The sequence below is a fragment of the Hemiscyllium ocellatum genome, chromosome X, assembly GCF_020745735.1.
Source record: "Hemiscyllium ocellatum isolate sHemOce1 chromosome X, sHemOce1.pat.X.cur, whole genome shotgun sequence".
NCBI classification, from domain to species: Eukaryota; Metazoa; Chordata; class Chondrichthyes; order Orectolobiformes; family Hemiscylliidae; genus Hemiscyllium; species Hemiscyllium ocellatum.
The window spans coordinates 11,092,004-11,107,486 of record NC_083453.1 but is presented as its reverse complement, the minus strand read 5'-3'; the positions used below and the strand labels follow the sequence as shown (position 1 = coordinate 11,107,486).

Here is a 15,483-nt window from a genome sequence, read left to right as displayed (position 1 = left end):
TCTGCTGAGCTTTTACAGCAACTTCTGTTTTTTGTTTCTGATTTAGAGCAACCACAGTTCTTCCAGTTTTTAATGCACATACACACTGTGGTAATGAGGGAACACCAGCCCGAGATGTTGACCAACAGGGACAAGGTGCTTTCTGTGTGGAAGGGCAAGGCCAGCATGTTTTTCCCATCCCTAATTGCTCATGAACTGAATGCCTTGTTAGGCCATTTCAGAAGGCAATTAATAGTCAATCTTATTGCTGTTGTTCTGGAGTGGTATGTAGACTAGACCAGATAAAGATGGCAGATTTCCTTCCATACAATGTACCTAATGAGTTTTTATGACCGTTGATAGTTTCATGGTCATCATCACTGAAACTACCGTTACATTCAATTTTTATTGATTGATTTTAAAAAAAATTCCTCCAACTGCCATGACAGGATTTAAACTCCTGTCCTCCAAGCATCAGCTTGGCTTCTGGATTACTGAGACGAGCTTTGGTTGACCAGGGGAAATCCCAAATCCAAAGAATGAGTGTGTGGAGTTTTAATGTGACTACAAGTCCACTAGTTTTGAAGACCTTGGCTGGAGAGTAGAGTAACTTGTATTTGTCATTTCTACCATATACAACTAATACAATAAAAACGAGACAGCGTTCCTCCAGGACCAAGGTGCTATGGTGCAAACCATGCAAATTACAGTGTAATAAAAGAATGATAAATAATAGACATTGTCGTAGCAGTTATTCGAAGTCGTGCAAAGAATTTCAGATGGAAAAGAGTCCGATCAAACAGTGTTAAGGACCCTGATGGCTTGGGGGAACAAACTGTTATACAGTCTGGCTGTGAGAGATGGAATGCTCTGCTATCTTCCTCCAGATGGCAGGAGGGAGAAGAGTTTGAGTGAGGGGTGTGTGGGGCCTTCCATAATGCTCTTAGCCTTTCGGATACAGCATGTGGTGTAAATGTCTGTCATGGAGGGAAGAGAGACCCCTTTTGGTGCCACAGGTGTCATTGTTTTTCATCCGTTTGAATACTAATTGTGGCTCTTCCCATCAGTGGTGATTTACCCATGGATTCTACCACAGAGCACTGGGAGACAATCTCAAATTAGGTAATTTTCTAGTAGGCGGGCTATAACTAGCTCATCCTGCAAGAATCCATCTTGGGCCTCTGTCATTTACAGTTCATTATAATGGATTAGACAAAACAATTGAGTAATGTATCCAGGGTACGAAATTAGTTGCTAATGTCAGCTATGAGGAGGCCGCAAACTATATTCCCGAAGCGCAACCCACCCAGACCCATTCCCCTCCCCATTTACCCCTTAACCTAACCTGCACATCTTTGGACTGTGGGAGGAAACAGGAGCACCCGGAGGAAACCCATGCACACATGGGGAGAATGTGCAAACTCCACACAGTCAGTCGCCTGAGGCAGGAACTGATCCCGGATCTCTGGCGCTGTGAGGCAGCAGTGCTAACCACTGTGCCACGGTGCCGTCCACAGTGCCTGCCCAAAAAAATATGAGCAGGTCAAATGAATCTGCCACCTTGTTGCACATTGAGTATGGGTGAGGTTATTCACCTATGGTAGCGTGAATACAAAAGCAGAAAGGTTTGTTGATCTTTCTTATTAAGGGCTTGAATTTGAAGAATGAGGAAGTTTTGCTACAATTGTAAAAGACTTTTGTGAGACTGCGCCTGGAATACTATGTGCAACTTTGGTCTCCATGTTGAAGAAAGGATAGACTAGCTTTGGAGGCAGTATAGCAAAGGTTCACCAGATTGGTTACTGGGATGCTGGGGCGAGTATATCGGGTCTAAAACATCTGAGAGGAGCTGCTCCTCCAATCACAGATTCTGTTTTTTTTTAATGTTCCTGCTCCAGTTTCCTCCTCCTCTTCTCTTACCCCTTTACCCAACTGTTGGTGTTCCTCTATAGACAGAATGGCTGGTTTGAGGAGCGGCAAGGGTGGGGGGAGGTGTGGGAACGGAACCTGCAATTAACTGACCTAGAGGAGTTACTCTGGCTGGTCACCATGTAGCATAGGCAGAGGAGGCTGGAGCAGTAGACTGTTCAGAGAGGTGAGTAGCCATGTAACTGGACCAGAGTGTTCAGACAGGTTTGGTAGGGGAGTAGAGCTCACGTATGGGCCAGGGTCGGTGAGGAATCAGAGCCTGAATTTCAGCTGGGCTGGGGAGAAAGGAGAGCCCAAGTGTCAGCTGAACATTAGACCTAGTATTGATTAATCCACTAAGGATTGCACAGGTATCACAAACTTTGTACATCATGTGGCTTTATCTGTTACTGAGCATGTTTATTGGAGTTTATAGCTACTCATAATATCGAAAGGCAAACTGGAGAACTTTATGTAAAGGTGAGACATTCAGAGTAGCTGAGGTCTTCAATTTCTTTTAATGTAGAGAGGTACAGCGGTTGATGATCAGCAAATTGTATCCCAAGATGATGATCAGCATCTTGCATTCAATTTTTATGGAGGTTTTCAGGAACCTGTTTACATATTGCATTTTTTCACGTTACAAATAGTGCCTGGAAAATTGGTTTTAATGTTGCAACATTTTTACATAAAGTATGCATTTAACTATTTACTTTGGTGAATGTGGAAAGATAAATTATGGGAAATTTGTTTGTAATAAATTAACAAAAAGTCTTTGTTATGCACTCTAAATGTTAGAACAAACTTGGAAGAGTGCACTTTCTGTAAAGTCCCACTACGACGCTGGTCACAAAGTAAATGCTTTACCCAGTTACCTATACATACTATTATGCTTATTCTAAACCTAATGTACATTTAATAAAAAACTAGATTACTTTTATAAGCAACAAAATTGTTGATTTATTTTTAAATAAGACTAGTTTGACAATGTGTAAGCCTGATTAATGCGGAGCTTGAAATGGGAATGTATAAAGATTTACCCTTGTAAATAACCTAACACACACATGCATAAGCATCGATTATAGGGAAAAAAAATCTTTCTCTGCAGAGACTGGGTTGGGGGTAAGTGGCGGGGGGTGGGTGTGGTGATCACCAGTTAATAATTAGAACTAACATGGAAAATGCCTCAGAAAACTCCAGCTGGTCTGGCAGCATCTGTGGAGAGAAATCAGAGTTAATTAGTCAAGTCTGACTCATCAGAACTGGTTAATAGTTGTTGCTGATTGGAGGAAAAGAGGATAAGGTGTGAAACGTGGCTTTCAGTCAGCATCCTAGTGTATGAACACAGCTATCATTAAATACAAGCAATTATGACTGGGAGTTTTGCAGACGCAATTCATCCAAGAAGCGTCTCTCGCTCTCGGGCGGTACTCCAAGCAATATCAAAAATTCTTGACCTCCCCAGACTCAGCCACTGGTGTCTTCCAATAGATCCAGCAGCTCTCATTTTGGGGGTGGAGGGGAGAAAAGGCATCCTACTGTTCTTTCAACGTTTTGAAATTAAGGAAATGTCCCTTTTATTTTAGATTAAAGGTTTCTCCTCTGCATTCTAAATGAGCCACTGTCCATAACTCTTTAAACATGGGTCCTCCAAAACAAAATCTTCATAATACATGTCAATATTTAATAAAATATGTATGCAATCTTGATATTTGTGCTGTCTTTTAAAGAGGAAAGCCATAAAACAAAATCAACACCGATACTGAGGTAATATTACTACATGACTGCATCACCTAATAAAGATATGACAATGAAACAGTAGCACTTGGGAAATTTAAATTATATTAAATCCTGTAAGGAGTCATTGCAGAATTGAAGTCAATAGGAATCAGAGGAAACTGTCCCATGGCTGGAGTCAAACCTAGCACAGAGAACAATAGTTGTCTGCCTCAGGACTTTGTTGCTGGACTTCCCTAGGACAGTGGCCTCGGTCCAATCATCTTCAACTGCTTCATCGATAACCTTTCCTCCATCGTTAAGGCAGAAATGGAGATGTTCTCTAATTATTGCAGTGTTTGGATCCATTCTGAACTCAGATAGTGAAATAGCCTGTACCAATGAAGTAATACCTGGACAGGGCCCAGGCTTGAGCTGATAAAGGGCAGATAATGTTCATGGCTACACAAGTGCTAAGCTGATTGTCTGCTGCAGTTCTGAAGCCTATCTAGAATAAAACACTTCAGTTGATCACGCCATCTGCCATCATAAACATTCACTCCCTCCATCACCTATACACAATAGCAGCAGTCTATACCATGTCGAGATTACACTGTCAAAAGCTCCTTTGACAGTGAGTTCCAAACCTGTGACATCTGCTACCACCAAGAACAAGGGTAGCTGACATATAAGGAACATGCAGATGGTGATATTCTCCCCTGTTGTTTGGTCAAAATCCTGGTGCATTTTGCCTGGCAGTATGAGATCTGCCTACACTCCGTGGACTGCAGTGGCACATCACCATCTCTTGTGCATTTAGAATAGGTAGTAAATGCTGGCATCACCGGTGACACTCGCATCCTGTGAACAAATTAAAAAAAAACAAATCCTTGTGCCCTCTTGCTCAGGCTTATTACCTAGTGAAGCTGACCTAGGTAATTGGGTTCTGTGTTCTTGCAGCATTTAAAATAGAAAAAGAACGGTGTTGTATGAAGGATTGTCTCTTGCTTCATTCAGGGGGACAATTGTTTGAATATTTGGATTATGGAGAGAGTTCTCCTGACACCATTTGAGTGGGATGTATTGGCACTGTACAGCAGACAGTCTTGGAACCCAACCAGTGAATATAGTATGTGTAGGTTAGTCCCTGAAGTACCATCGTGGACTTGATTCTGATTTCCCTAGTTAGCTGTGTAAATTTGGAACAGAGAATGTAGCTTCATCTACTGCTGATTTTTTCCATAACTTCTGAAGTCCAGAAATATTGATACTTTTTATAAAGCTTCAGCTCAGATGGTTTCTTTTCAGTCTACAAATGAAACCTAGGGAATTAAATAACTCTCCACCAATCTTATTTGTCAATTCATTAATATTTGAAAGTTGTGTATTCTGCTTTTAGCTCATAATAGCCTGGCAAGCCATTACCCAGTTGGACATTTTGTTGTTGCTACTATCAATTTGTCAGCAGCAATAGCATATAATTAGAACTATTGAATAATTTTGCACTTCCTTGAAAATTTGTTTCTGTACGTCTTTCCAGCAGCTGATAGCCTACAGAATACACCAAGCAATACAACTATGCTTTGATTGCTTTTCTCTTGAATATCCTCGTCCACCAGCCCCATAAAATATATTTGAGGATATCCATGTTACCATGGACTTGGCTCAGGCTACATACTCCAGGTGAACCAATGCCTTCACCAGTATCAGAACTGAATACTGGTTGGAACATGAAATACTGAGGTGACTCCTGCAGTACCTATTCTGGACTGCTCGGCAGCACCCATTGCATCTCTTCCTGCTTGCCCTTAAGCTGCGGGGTGCTGACATCTATAAACATGCAGACTCTGTATTCTTAGCCCCACTGATCTGCTGCAGTAATGCTAGACCTGCTGCCCAAGCTGAAACCCAGAGTACAAGCTGCTGCAGTTGACTGCACTTCATGCACATGTGATTAAGTTCCCATGTGACACAGGATGTTGATTGCCCAGGTCTGCGATAGCTGTTTTTATCCATGTCAAAATATGGACAAAAGCACAACCAAACCTGTGATAATATCTTTGACTAAGCGGACCGTTATGCGAGAGTTAATGTTTAAATCCACCCTCAGGGTGGTAGGAGTAGCTGTTGGCCTCCTAGTAGGCGTTCTCACTGACATTGTAATCAAGACATGCTTTAGCTAACCTTAACTCTACGTTCCAGGAAAGAATATTATCAATCCCTCATCTGTTCATATTTCATTTTTTTCTGATTTTATTTGTTCAGTGGAAGACCATAAGGAAATAGGGGCAGAAATTAGGCTAGTTGGCTCATCAAGTCTGCTCTGCCATTCAGTCATGGCGGATAGGTTTTTCAATCCTGCTTTCCCACCTTTTCCCCATAACCTTTGATTCCCTTGGCAATCAAGAAATTATCTGCCTTTGTTTTAAATATGCTCAATGACCTGGCCTCCACAGACTTCTGTGGAAATGAATTCTATAGATTCATTATTCGCTGACTGAAGAAGTTTCTCCTTATCTCTGTTCCGAAGGGCCTTCCCTTTACTCTAAGGTTGTGCCCTTGTCTGTCCTGCCAGTACAAACATCTTCCCAATGTCCACTCTGTCAAGGCCATTCAGTATTCTGTAAGTTTCACTCAGATCCCCCTCATCCTTCTAAAATCTATTGAGTATAATCCCAGAATCCTCAAACCTTCCTCATTTGTTAAGCCTTTCATTCCTGGGGTCATTCTCGTGAATCACCTCTGAACCCGCACCAGGGCCAGTACCTCCTTCCTGAGGTATCGGACCCGAAATTGCTCACAATACTCTAAATATAGTCCGATCAGAGCTTTATAAAGCCTGCAAAGCACATCCCTGCTTTTATATTCTAGTCCTTTCGAGATGAATGACAACATTGTATTTGCCTTCCTAACTAATGACTCAACCTGCAAGTTACTGCCTTCCTAACTAATGACTCAACTGGTACGTTTACCTGAAAAGAAATATGGACTAGGACTCCCAAGTCCCTTTGCACTTCAGTTAGGTTCTGAGGTACCACATGTTGTTAGGGACAAATGGCAAGGGCAGGTGACAGGTGGCATACAAAGAGACTAAAGCAAAAAGTTGACAAAGCAACAGGTAGTAATTAATGAAAGGGAAAATGACTAGGCTAAATCAAAAAGGCAAGAAATTGACCAAAAGCAACAGAATGCAAGTAGAGTAAGTGCTGCAAGTAGGAGAGTGAGACTCTTGAGGACGCATGCATCTATAACCTTCATGGTTACGAGTGAGACCCCAGAATATGATATTGGTAGTAGATCAGAGGTATCTGAATATTATAGACAAAGAGTGGAAGGAAGAGCCACATCAACATCGACACTTATTGTAAAATGGCAGAAAATATAACAGTTGAGTTCAATTGCCATAAAATGATTTTTTTTGGCTGAAGAAGGAAGGTGGCCAGCCCTCTCCTGAGTCACGGAACAGTTCTCTCAATCCTAGCCATTTCTTTTTTGATAAACTTAAATTTTGACTTTGTTTTTAAATGAATTGAGCACTGTGACCTGGTCTAAATGAGAGAATACTGCTGAGGTGGGCATAGCTGATACCTGATGCCTGTTTTTCTTTGTAATCAAACAGCTATCAAATGTGGTTGTGAATTTTTCAACAAATGTTGAAAATGCAAGTTGTGACACTTAAACTATAGAGTGATACTACAGCTGATGCCCTTTGATGCTGATGGTGAAATCTTCATAGAATTAAATTAAGGAAACAAATGTATTTGTAGGTTTTGATCCTGATTTTGAGAGTGACACTGAGGATTAGTAGAAAATGATTAGTGAAGTCATATGGTAAAAATTGTAAGTCTAATTAAATGAGTTAAGCCAAGCAAAATAAAGGAAATGAGAGTCAATTTCCTGTGAAAATAAATATTTTTTTGTCAAGTATTTTTGAGTATAGTCAATTTGTGTGAATTTAGGCATTGTTTCATATTTGTGGTATTAAAATTATAATTTAAACTAATTGGGGGGGAGCAGGTCATTAATTGAAGTTTTGAATGACATCAGTTGAATATTCAGTCCGTATTTCTAAAGGTAAATATCTCAGTTTATTACTTCGAAAAGCATTTTCTTTATCAGATTTTTGAAAGCTTGTTTTAAATTTTCATCCCTTTTATTTCACACATAGAACTGGAAGCTGGCTTGTTAAATAGAAGTTACTAATTAGATAAAGACTCAACAGCTACTCACTGATCAACTGCTTTCTGTACTGCCAGTGTCACTACTTCATTTTTCCTCAATTTAGAATTTAAAAATCTCTGCTTTTACTGAAAAATTTTGAACACTTTAACTAACAAGGGATGGTAAAACTAATTATAACTTTATCTTCCCGATTTGATTGAGCACTGACTGTGATTACAAGTGCAGGTATCCCCCGTTTAAAGTGCATTTTTTCACAAGTTTGTGAATTAGGGAAGTTTACGAAAACTGAAACAGAAGCATTACTTCAGTGCAGTTGCTGTGCATGTGCTATTTTCGTTTGCTATCCTTCCCGCGTGCTCCCTCCCTCCCCTGTACTCTGCTTATGTCTTCCGCAAATTTGGTGCATCCCATTTGTCACCTTGCTTGCTGCCCTCTCCTGAGCTACAGAACCATTCTCTCACTATTAGTCAGTTCATAATCCACTTTATTTCTTTGTCTAACTTAAATTTTGCCTTTGGGATTAAGTGAATTGAGTGCCGTGACCAGGTTTAAATGAGAGAATACGGGAGAGATGGGCACAGCTGACAGACGATGTCTGTTTTTCTTTGTCATCAAAGCCTCCGCTGCAAATGGAAGAATAAAGTGAAAGCACTTCAACTTTTGGCTTTGCAGATTGTTGGCGGGACTGAGTTGGCACAGCCTTGAATCTGCTGGCTAGTTGGGACATGTTAAAGACCCCAGGTTTTGTTGTTCAAGTTCCTTCCACATTTCCCAAAGATTGCTGAGTTTTGCTTGATTCCAGCTTGCAAGAGCATAGTGTGCCCTCCGATACCTTTTCCAATCGTCCCTCTTATGTGAGTCTCAGCACTGAATATTGACTGGGTATTCGACCCTGGAAAGTGTCACAGTTGAACTTGATCCTGCATTCACCCATTCATATTTCCTTGAGTTGTAATTATGAATGGGAATCCTGGCTGATTATTCCAATGATTTCTCTTCCTTTTTCTATTATGGAATAGCAGCAGAGTTGGTTTCAGCATTGCAGATACCGCTGTGGGTGTGATCAGCACAAACATGGGCTTTTGGTACCTTTGGTTGCATAGCTCAATTCTACATGTGGTAGCATCAAACACTGACCCTTCATTAGTTTCTGAAAATGTGTTTTAATGCTACATACACTGATGGTATTGCTTGTCATGCCTTACACTGGAAATCAAGTCTTGCTATTCCCAGAGTGGTCATAAAAGCTAAAGATTTTGTAAAAATATGCACACTTCCCTAATTTACCTGCCTTTTACACCTGGATTGACAGAAAACCTAGACCAGGTTTTTGTACTTAAGAATGATGATTTATTTCAAATAATTAGACTCTAGCTACAGGCAAGTAGTTCTGAACCATTGGCCTATAACTGTACTAGTTAAAACTCTAATCCATTTCTAAGGTGATGGCACCGTATTATCACTGGACTGTTAATTCGGAGGCCCGTGTAATGTTCTGGGAGCCTGCGTTTGAAATTTGAATTCAATAAAAATTTGAAATTAAGGGTTTTCTGATGACCATTGTTGGAAAAACCCATCTGGTTCACAAATGTTCTTTAAGGAAGAAAACTGCCACCCTTACCTTGTCTGGCCTACATGTGACACAGCAGTGTGGTTGGCTCTTAACCAACTTCTGGGTAATTAGGGGTGGGCAATAAATGCTAGCCAGTGATGCCCTCATCCTATGAGTAAATAATAATATAAGCTCCTTACACACACAGACACAGACAGAAAATAAAGCACGGGTGTTCTGGACAGAGGAAAGACTGGGAAAGCAGTTTAGTGGTCTCTACATAGGATCCTCTGAGATGGTTATTGTACCAATCAGAACGCTGCTTCTCAGTCTTGTTTCTCTGGATGTTTCCACTGGTTTGCCAAATATACAAGAGCTCCTTTCCCCACTTGAAAGCTCTCTGATATTAATTAAAAAGTCACAGTTTACAACAGCTGCTGGTGGAAGAAGAAACTGTTTTTCTTCAGGCTTAAAGCAGCTTGTTGGTGTGCTGAAGGCCTTTGTCATTGATAACTGGTCACTATTTCACAGATCAACCAGTTAATAGTTGCCAACCGAAGGTCCATTTGTACACAATCCTTTGGTTCCAGTTTGCCTGCAAGCTACACTTCAGCTACTGCTGGAACAAGCAGCTGTGTCAACAGTGTTTATGATGAATGTCCAGTTACTTGTTTTCAAACCATGCAGCAATCCTTGGTTTGAAAACAGTTCTTTTCTCATTTCAATCCAAAATTAAAAGTGTAGAAAAAAAAGATGTTATCTTTACATGCTTAAATACTGCAGCAACATCAACAACTTTCAAAAGCAAATTTATGGCATTATCAAACCAAAGCACTACTGTCGAGTCATCTATAGGCACCAGCACCTTATCATGCCTCTGGCTTCTTATGAGTGTCTTGAACAGCAAATTAGGAATTTGACTTGTGTTATCAATGATACGGAACCAGCTGATGAGAGAATTTTTGACTGCTAGATATCAGTGATTAATCCTACTTTTGGTGCCACCCGTTGTTTACATCTGACCTATTTTAGAATAATTTGAACAGCCTTTCAATCAACATCTTCCACAGCTGGGAGGAGATGTTTGTGAATGCAGTTAATATTGCATGTAGTTGATTGTAAAGACCGGTTTTACCAGAGCAACAAAAAGGGATATTGTCTCTCTATTTGCTTATATTTTTTAAAAGAAGACGGTTGAGCTAAGTTCAGCTCAGGAGCTTCATGGTAAGAAAGTATCTCGGGTCGCTTGCAGGACACCTCTGAAACAAATCCAACATTCACAATTCTTAGCCAAGTATCTTAGACTGCTAGGTCGAGAAGAATAATTTTAGGCATTTACATCCTGAGTGAGCTGAGGAGAAATTTGGATTTTGTTTTGCTTTTAGGTGAAAGGCCATATCAGTGCAGCCAATGTAGCATGCGATTTATCCAGAAGTACCTACTGCAGAGACATGAGAAGATACACACTGGTAAGTGAAATACCAGAGCTTGTGTTGGTGACACGAGATAAATGCAGTCTGTGAAACTCCTTAAAGAGACATTATCCCTTTTGTTGACCTAACAACAACGAAAGCATGTGTTAAAAAGCATTCAAAACTGAACGCAGTATTTGTGTTACCTGCTTCTTGTTCATGAATACAAGGTGCAAGGCAAAGTAGTGTATCTCAGTTGGTCAATCTACAGCAGGGTGACATCTTAAATAAGGTTTCGGTCGTTCTGTCTTCAGATCTCGGTTCTTGCAAAATATCAGTTCAATTGAAATTCTTTTGACTAATGAAGGCGTATTCAGCTTCAAACATGCGTCTGTTTTCTGTCTCAGAAGGTGCACAAAGTTTATTTTCTGCACAGGTGTATTATGGAATGGATTTGGAGAAATGTACAGGATTAAAAATCTTGACATTATTCATTGAGCATATCAAAAAAACCCTCAGTTTGGTCTTGCTGCAGAATTGCTCTGGTAAGCATTAAAGGCTTTGATAAATTCACATTATTCTGTCACAGACACCATGCATATCTCTCGGTTTTCTGTCAAAGTTTATTTTTACCAAAAATAGCATGCAGCTTACTAAATGGGATCGCTGAAGAGATACCATTTCAGAGATCAATCCTGCAGCCTAGGTAAGCGAAGAAAGAGGGATACTGTCTCTTTAGTTTCTTGCTCTAACCACAAATTGTTCTATTGCTCTTATTCTGTGACGTATTAGAATGTTGAATTTAAAGAATATCTGTTATTCATGATATATTTTAACCCTGTAATACTCCCTGGGGACCCTCATTGTAACACTGTAATGCACCTCAGGACACTCATCGTGACACCGGGACACAGTGTAATATCTCCCGTAGGCACTCACAATATGCCATACTGCACTATGGATATTTACTGTCTTCATTGGAATATCATTGTACACTTAATGACATTGAAATCCATTTGTCAACTTGTGCCCCTTTCGCTATCTTCTCAGATACCCTCGCAGCTTGGACTCAATTACTCACTTTGCTTCCTGTTTTAGTATCATGTATAAATTTGAACATGGCTGTCTCTATTTCTCGTGTTTGCATGTGGAGGTTGAACAGTTCATGAACTTTACCAACACTTTCCACCCCGACATCAAATTCACCTGGACCATCTCGAACACCTCCCTCCTCTTCCTGGATTTCCCCCATCACCATGTCTGGCGACCAACTAACCACGGACATCTATGACAAGCCCACTGACTCTCATAGCTACCTAGACTACACCTCCTCCCACCCTACCTCCCGTAAAAACGCCATCCCTTATTCCCAATTCCTCCGCCTCCGGCACATCTGTTCCCAGGGTGACCAGTTCCACCTCAAAGTCCCAGATGGCCTCCTCCTTCCAAGATTGCAACTTCCCACATGGTTGATGATGCCCTCCAGCGCATCTCCTCTACTTTAAGCACCACCACCCTTGAATCTCACCCCTCCCAATGCAACAAGGATGGAACCCCCCGGCCCTCATCTTCCACCCCACCAACCTCTATATACATCATATCATCCTCCATCGCTTCCGCCTCCTCCAAACGAACCCCATAATCAAGGATATGTTTCCCTCCCCACCCTTATCAGTGTTTCGGAGAGCCCATTCCCTCCGTGACTTCCTCGTCAGGTCCACGCTTATGGCCGAAGCGTCGATTCTTCTGTTCCTTGGATGCTGCCTGACCTGCTGCGCTTTTCCAGCAACACATTTTTCAGCTCTGATCTCCAGCATCTTCAGTCCTCACTTTCTCCTCAAAGCCAATGTGGTACCAATCCCGTGGAGTGCTACCGTGCTTTCACAATTCCTATGAGAAATTGCTCTTATTTGCTTACCATTTTCCTCCTTTCAACCTGTTTTTACTGTCTCCCCTAATTCTATGCCTCTTAACCTTCTTCAGAAATGTATAGGACAGTATCTTGTTAAAGCTTTCTGAAGCTAACATCCACTGCATATCCTTATCTACCATTACCAAGCTCTCATCTTCAAAGAACCCTTGCAAGTTTGTCAAACAACGTGTTGCTTTCTGAACTTGGTGTTCACTTTTTCTAGTTAGTTTTGAACAGGATAAGATCATTAAGCTTCACGAATCTGCTCCACTAGTCAATCAAATCATCATAAGTAGGCACCATTTCCTAGGCACCATTTCCATTCCTCGTCCTGGGAATTATCTCAGGCTCTTTCTGACTGTTCAAAATGAGTTTTTAATCACATATTCTCTCCATTACAAAGGCCATCTACTTTCACACCTGAAATATTGCACTAGTCAGGCCCACTGCTGAAACCTTCATCCATTCTTTTGTCAGCTCTAGACTTGGACTGTTTCAATTGTCTCCTGATCAGCCTCCCTTCCTCTGACCTTCATAAACTTCAGCTCATCCAAAATTCAGCTATCCATTCTCTAACTTATAGCAAGCTCCTTTTACCCATCACCCCTGTTTTCAGTGATCTACACTGGTTAACGCACATGGTCGTGCTAAAATCTCCACATGACCATGCTCCTCCCTAATGCTATAATCCCTGCTCTTCCTCCCTCCATTCCCAACAAACCACCACTACCAAGTTTTTCATTTCTTCAACTCCCCGTGCATTATACCCACTTTGCTCCATCTTGACTTCTGCTCTGGAATTTTCTCCCTCAGTCTCTCCACCTCTTCCTATCCATCTGCTACTTTTTAAGAACCTAGTTGAAAAGTTCGGTCAAAAAGGTTGCATTTTGTCACCCTTCTCAAGAAGTTCTTTGGTGTTTCAGTGCCTATTTTTGACTGATTATGTCACTGTAAATGCATTTGGATGTTTTTCAATGTAACTGTAATATGCTACACCCACTTGCTGATATTAACACACTGAGCCTCTCCGTGTGATGCTCACTTTTGAAATATAACAGAGAACACTTCAGGGAATCCAGACAAGATTCATTAGACTGATCCCAAGTATGGAGGGACTGTCTTATGAGGAGAGGTGGAGTAGGTTGGGCCTGTACTCATTGGAGTTTGGAAGAATGAGAGACAACTTTATTGAAACATATAAGGTTCTTAGGGGACTTGATAGGCGAGATGTGGAGAGGTTGTTTCCCCTTGTGGGAGAGAGTCTAGGACCAGCGAGGCATGATCCCAGAATAAGGGGTCAAGTGTTGCAGACAAAGAAGAATTTCTTCTCTGAGGGTAGTGACATTTTGGAATTCTTTACCACATAGGGTAGTAGAGGCTGGGTCTTTAAGTATACTCAAGGCTGAGAGAGCCATTTTTTTTCCATCAGTAAGGGAATCAAGGGTATGGAGCAAAGCCAGGAAAGTGGAGTTGAGGATTATCAGATTAGCTGTGATTTTATAGAATGGTGGGTAGATGCAATGGCCTAATTATGCTTCCATGTCTTATAGTCTTCCTGGAACCACCTCTGCTCTAAATGAGAACTACCCCAGCTTCTCCACACAACTGAAGATCACTATACCCTCTCCAACATCTTGCCATAAAGTTTGCTGCCCAGAATTGGTCCCAGTCCTCCAACTGAAGCCTAGCCATTGTTTTATATAGGTTTAGCTTCATTTCCTTGCCTACACGTCAGGATAGAAGGACCTTAACTCCAATGATATAACAGTTTGATCAAATTAGCACTCAGTATGTCAGCCTTTCAGTAGGCCACTTTAATATGCCAGATTTTTATTGCAACACAAATACACTGGGCCCTTTCTGTGACAAAGTTGTGTGCCATTTCTCTGCTGTTCATCTGTAAAATGTTGTCACATTGATTCATCCAGTATAATACATGGAACAGACATTGTGATATTGCAACTATATCAGCCCCTTGGTTTGATGCTGTTCAATTGGACATTGCTGCAGGGTACTCAGTTCTTGGACAAGGAAATATCCTTGGTCCCTCATTACTTCATTAATATGTTTAGGGGGGGTTTCCTCACTGTGTTAGTTCAATATATGAGGCCACTGAATGTAATGTACTGACACCTTCCTTTTACATTGTACCATCCCAAGCCAACTCCTGTGATACTAGGACATTTACTTTAACAACCATCCTCTTCACGAGTCACTATGATCCTACTAATGTGTCAACCTGAACACGTGACCCTATTACTGGTGCCCTCACTGTCAAACCTTCATGTCTGCCTTATATATGCATCAAATACTCACTGTGGTATGATAATTTCTTTTCTGTTTAGTATGACATTGCTTCACTGAATGTCTTGCCATAGCACAATATACTATACCCAAACTCTGAAGTTTTGACCCTTTCTTTAATGTCTATTTTGTGAGCTTTCAGTGGCCAAGTCTGTAAAATCAGTGCGTAACTGGGCTTGTGGCACAGTGATAGTGTCCCTAACTCTGGGCCAGAAAGCTTGGGTTCAAGTCCCACCTGCCCCAGAGATGTGTCATTACATGTCTGAACAGGTTGAATTATAGATAATTATAACTGGGCTAGCTATACAGACCAAGAAGGCCCAAAGTTTGATTGTTGGTCTGTGCTCAGCTAACTGATACAAATGAGCAAAGAGCAGCAGTCGACCATTCAGCCCCATGTGCCTGTTTCACCATTCAATCAGATCATCATTTACCTGATTACTTCCACCTACCCTTACCTCTGCTTCAGAAATGATCTCGAGCAGTACAACATTTAAGAGCTGCAGTTGGCTTTGGTT

At 41.1% G+C, this 15,483-nt stretch overlaps 1 protein-coding gene across 4 annotated transcripts in view; it reads left to right on the top strand.

Moving 5' to 3' along the window:
• The window catches only part of LOC132805699 (zinc finger protein 148-like), a 77,062-nt gene that overhangs the window by 48,982 nt on the left and 12,597 nt on the right, over positions 1 to 15,483 (top strand). For 3 of the 4 annotated variants that reach the window (XM_060820887.1, XM_060820889.1, XM_060820886.1), the window contains one exon: positions 10,723 to 10,806. The exons of the other annotated variant lie outside the window; for it this stretch is intronic. In XM_060820887.1, coding sequence (XP_060676870.1) covers positions 10,723 to 10,806 — 84 coding nt within the window. The remainder of the gene's footprint in view (positions 1 to 10,722; positions 10,807 to 15,483) is intronic. 4 annotated transcript variants of the gene reach the window in all.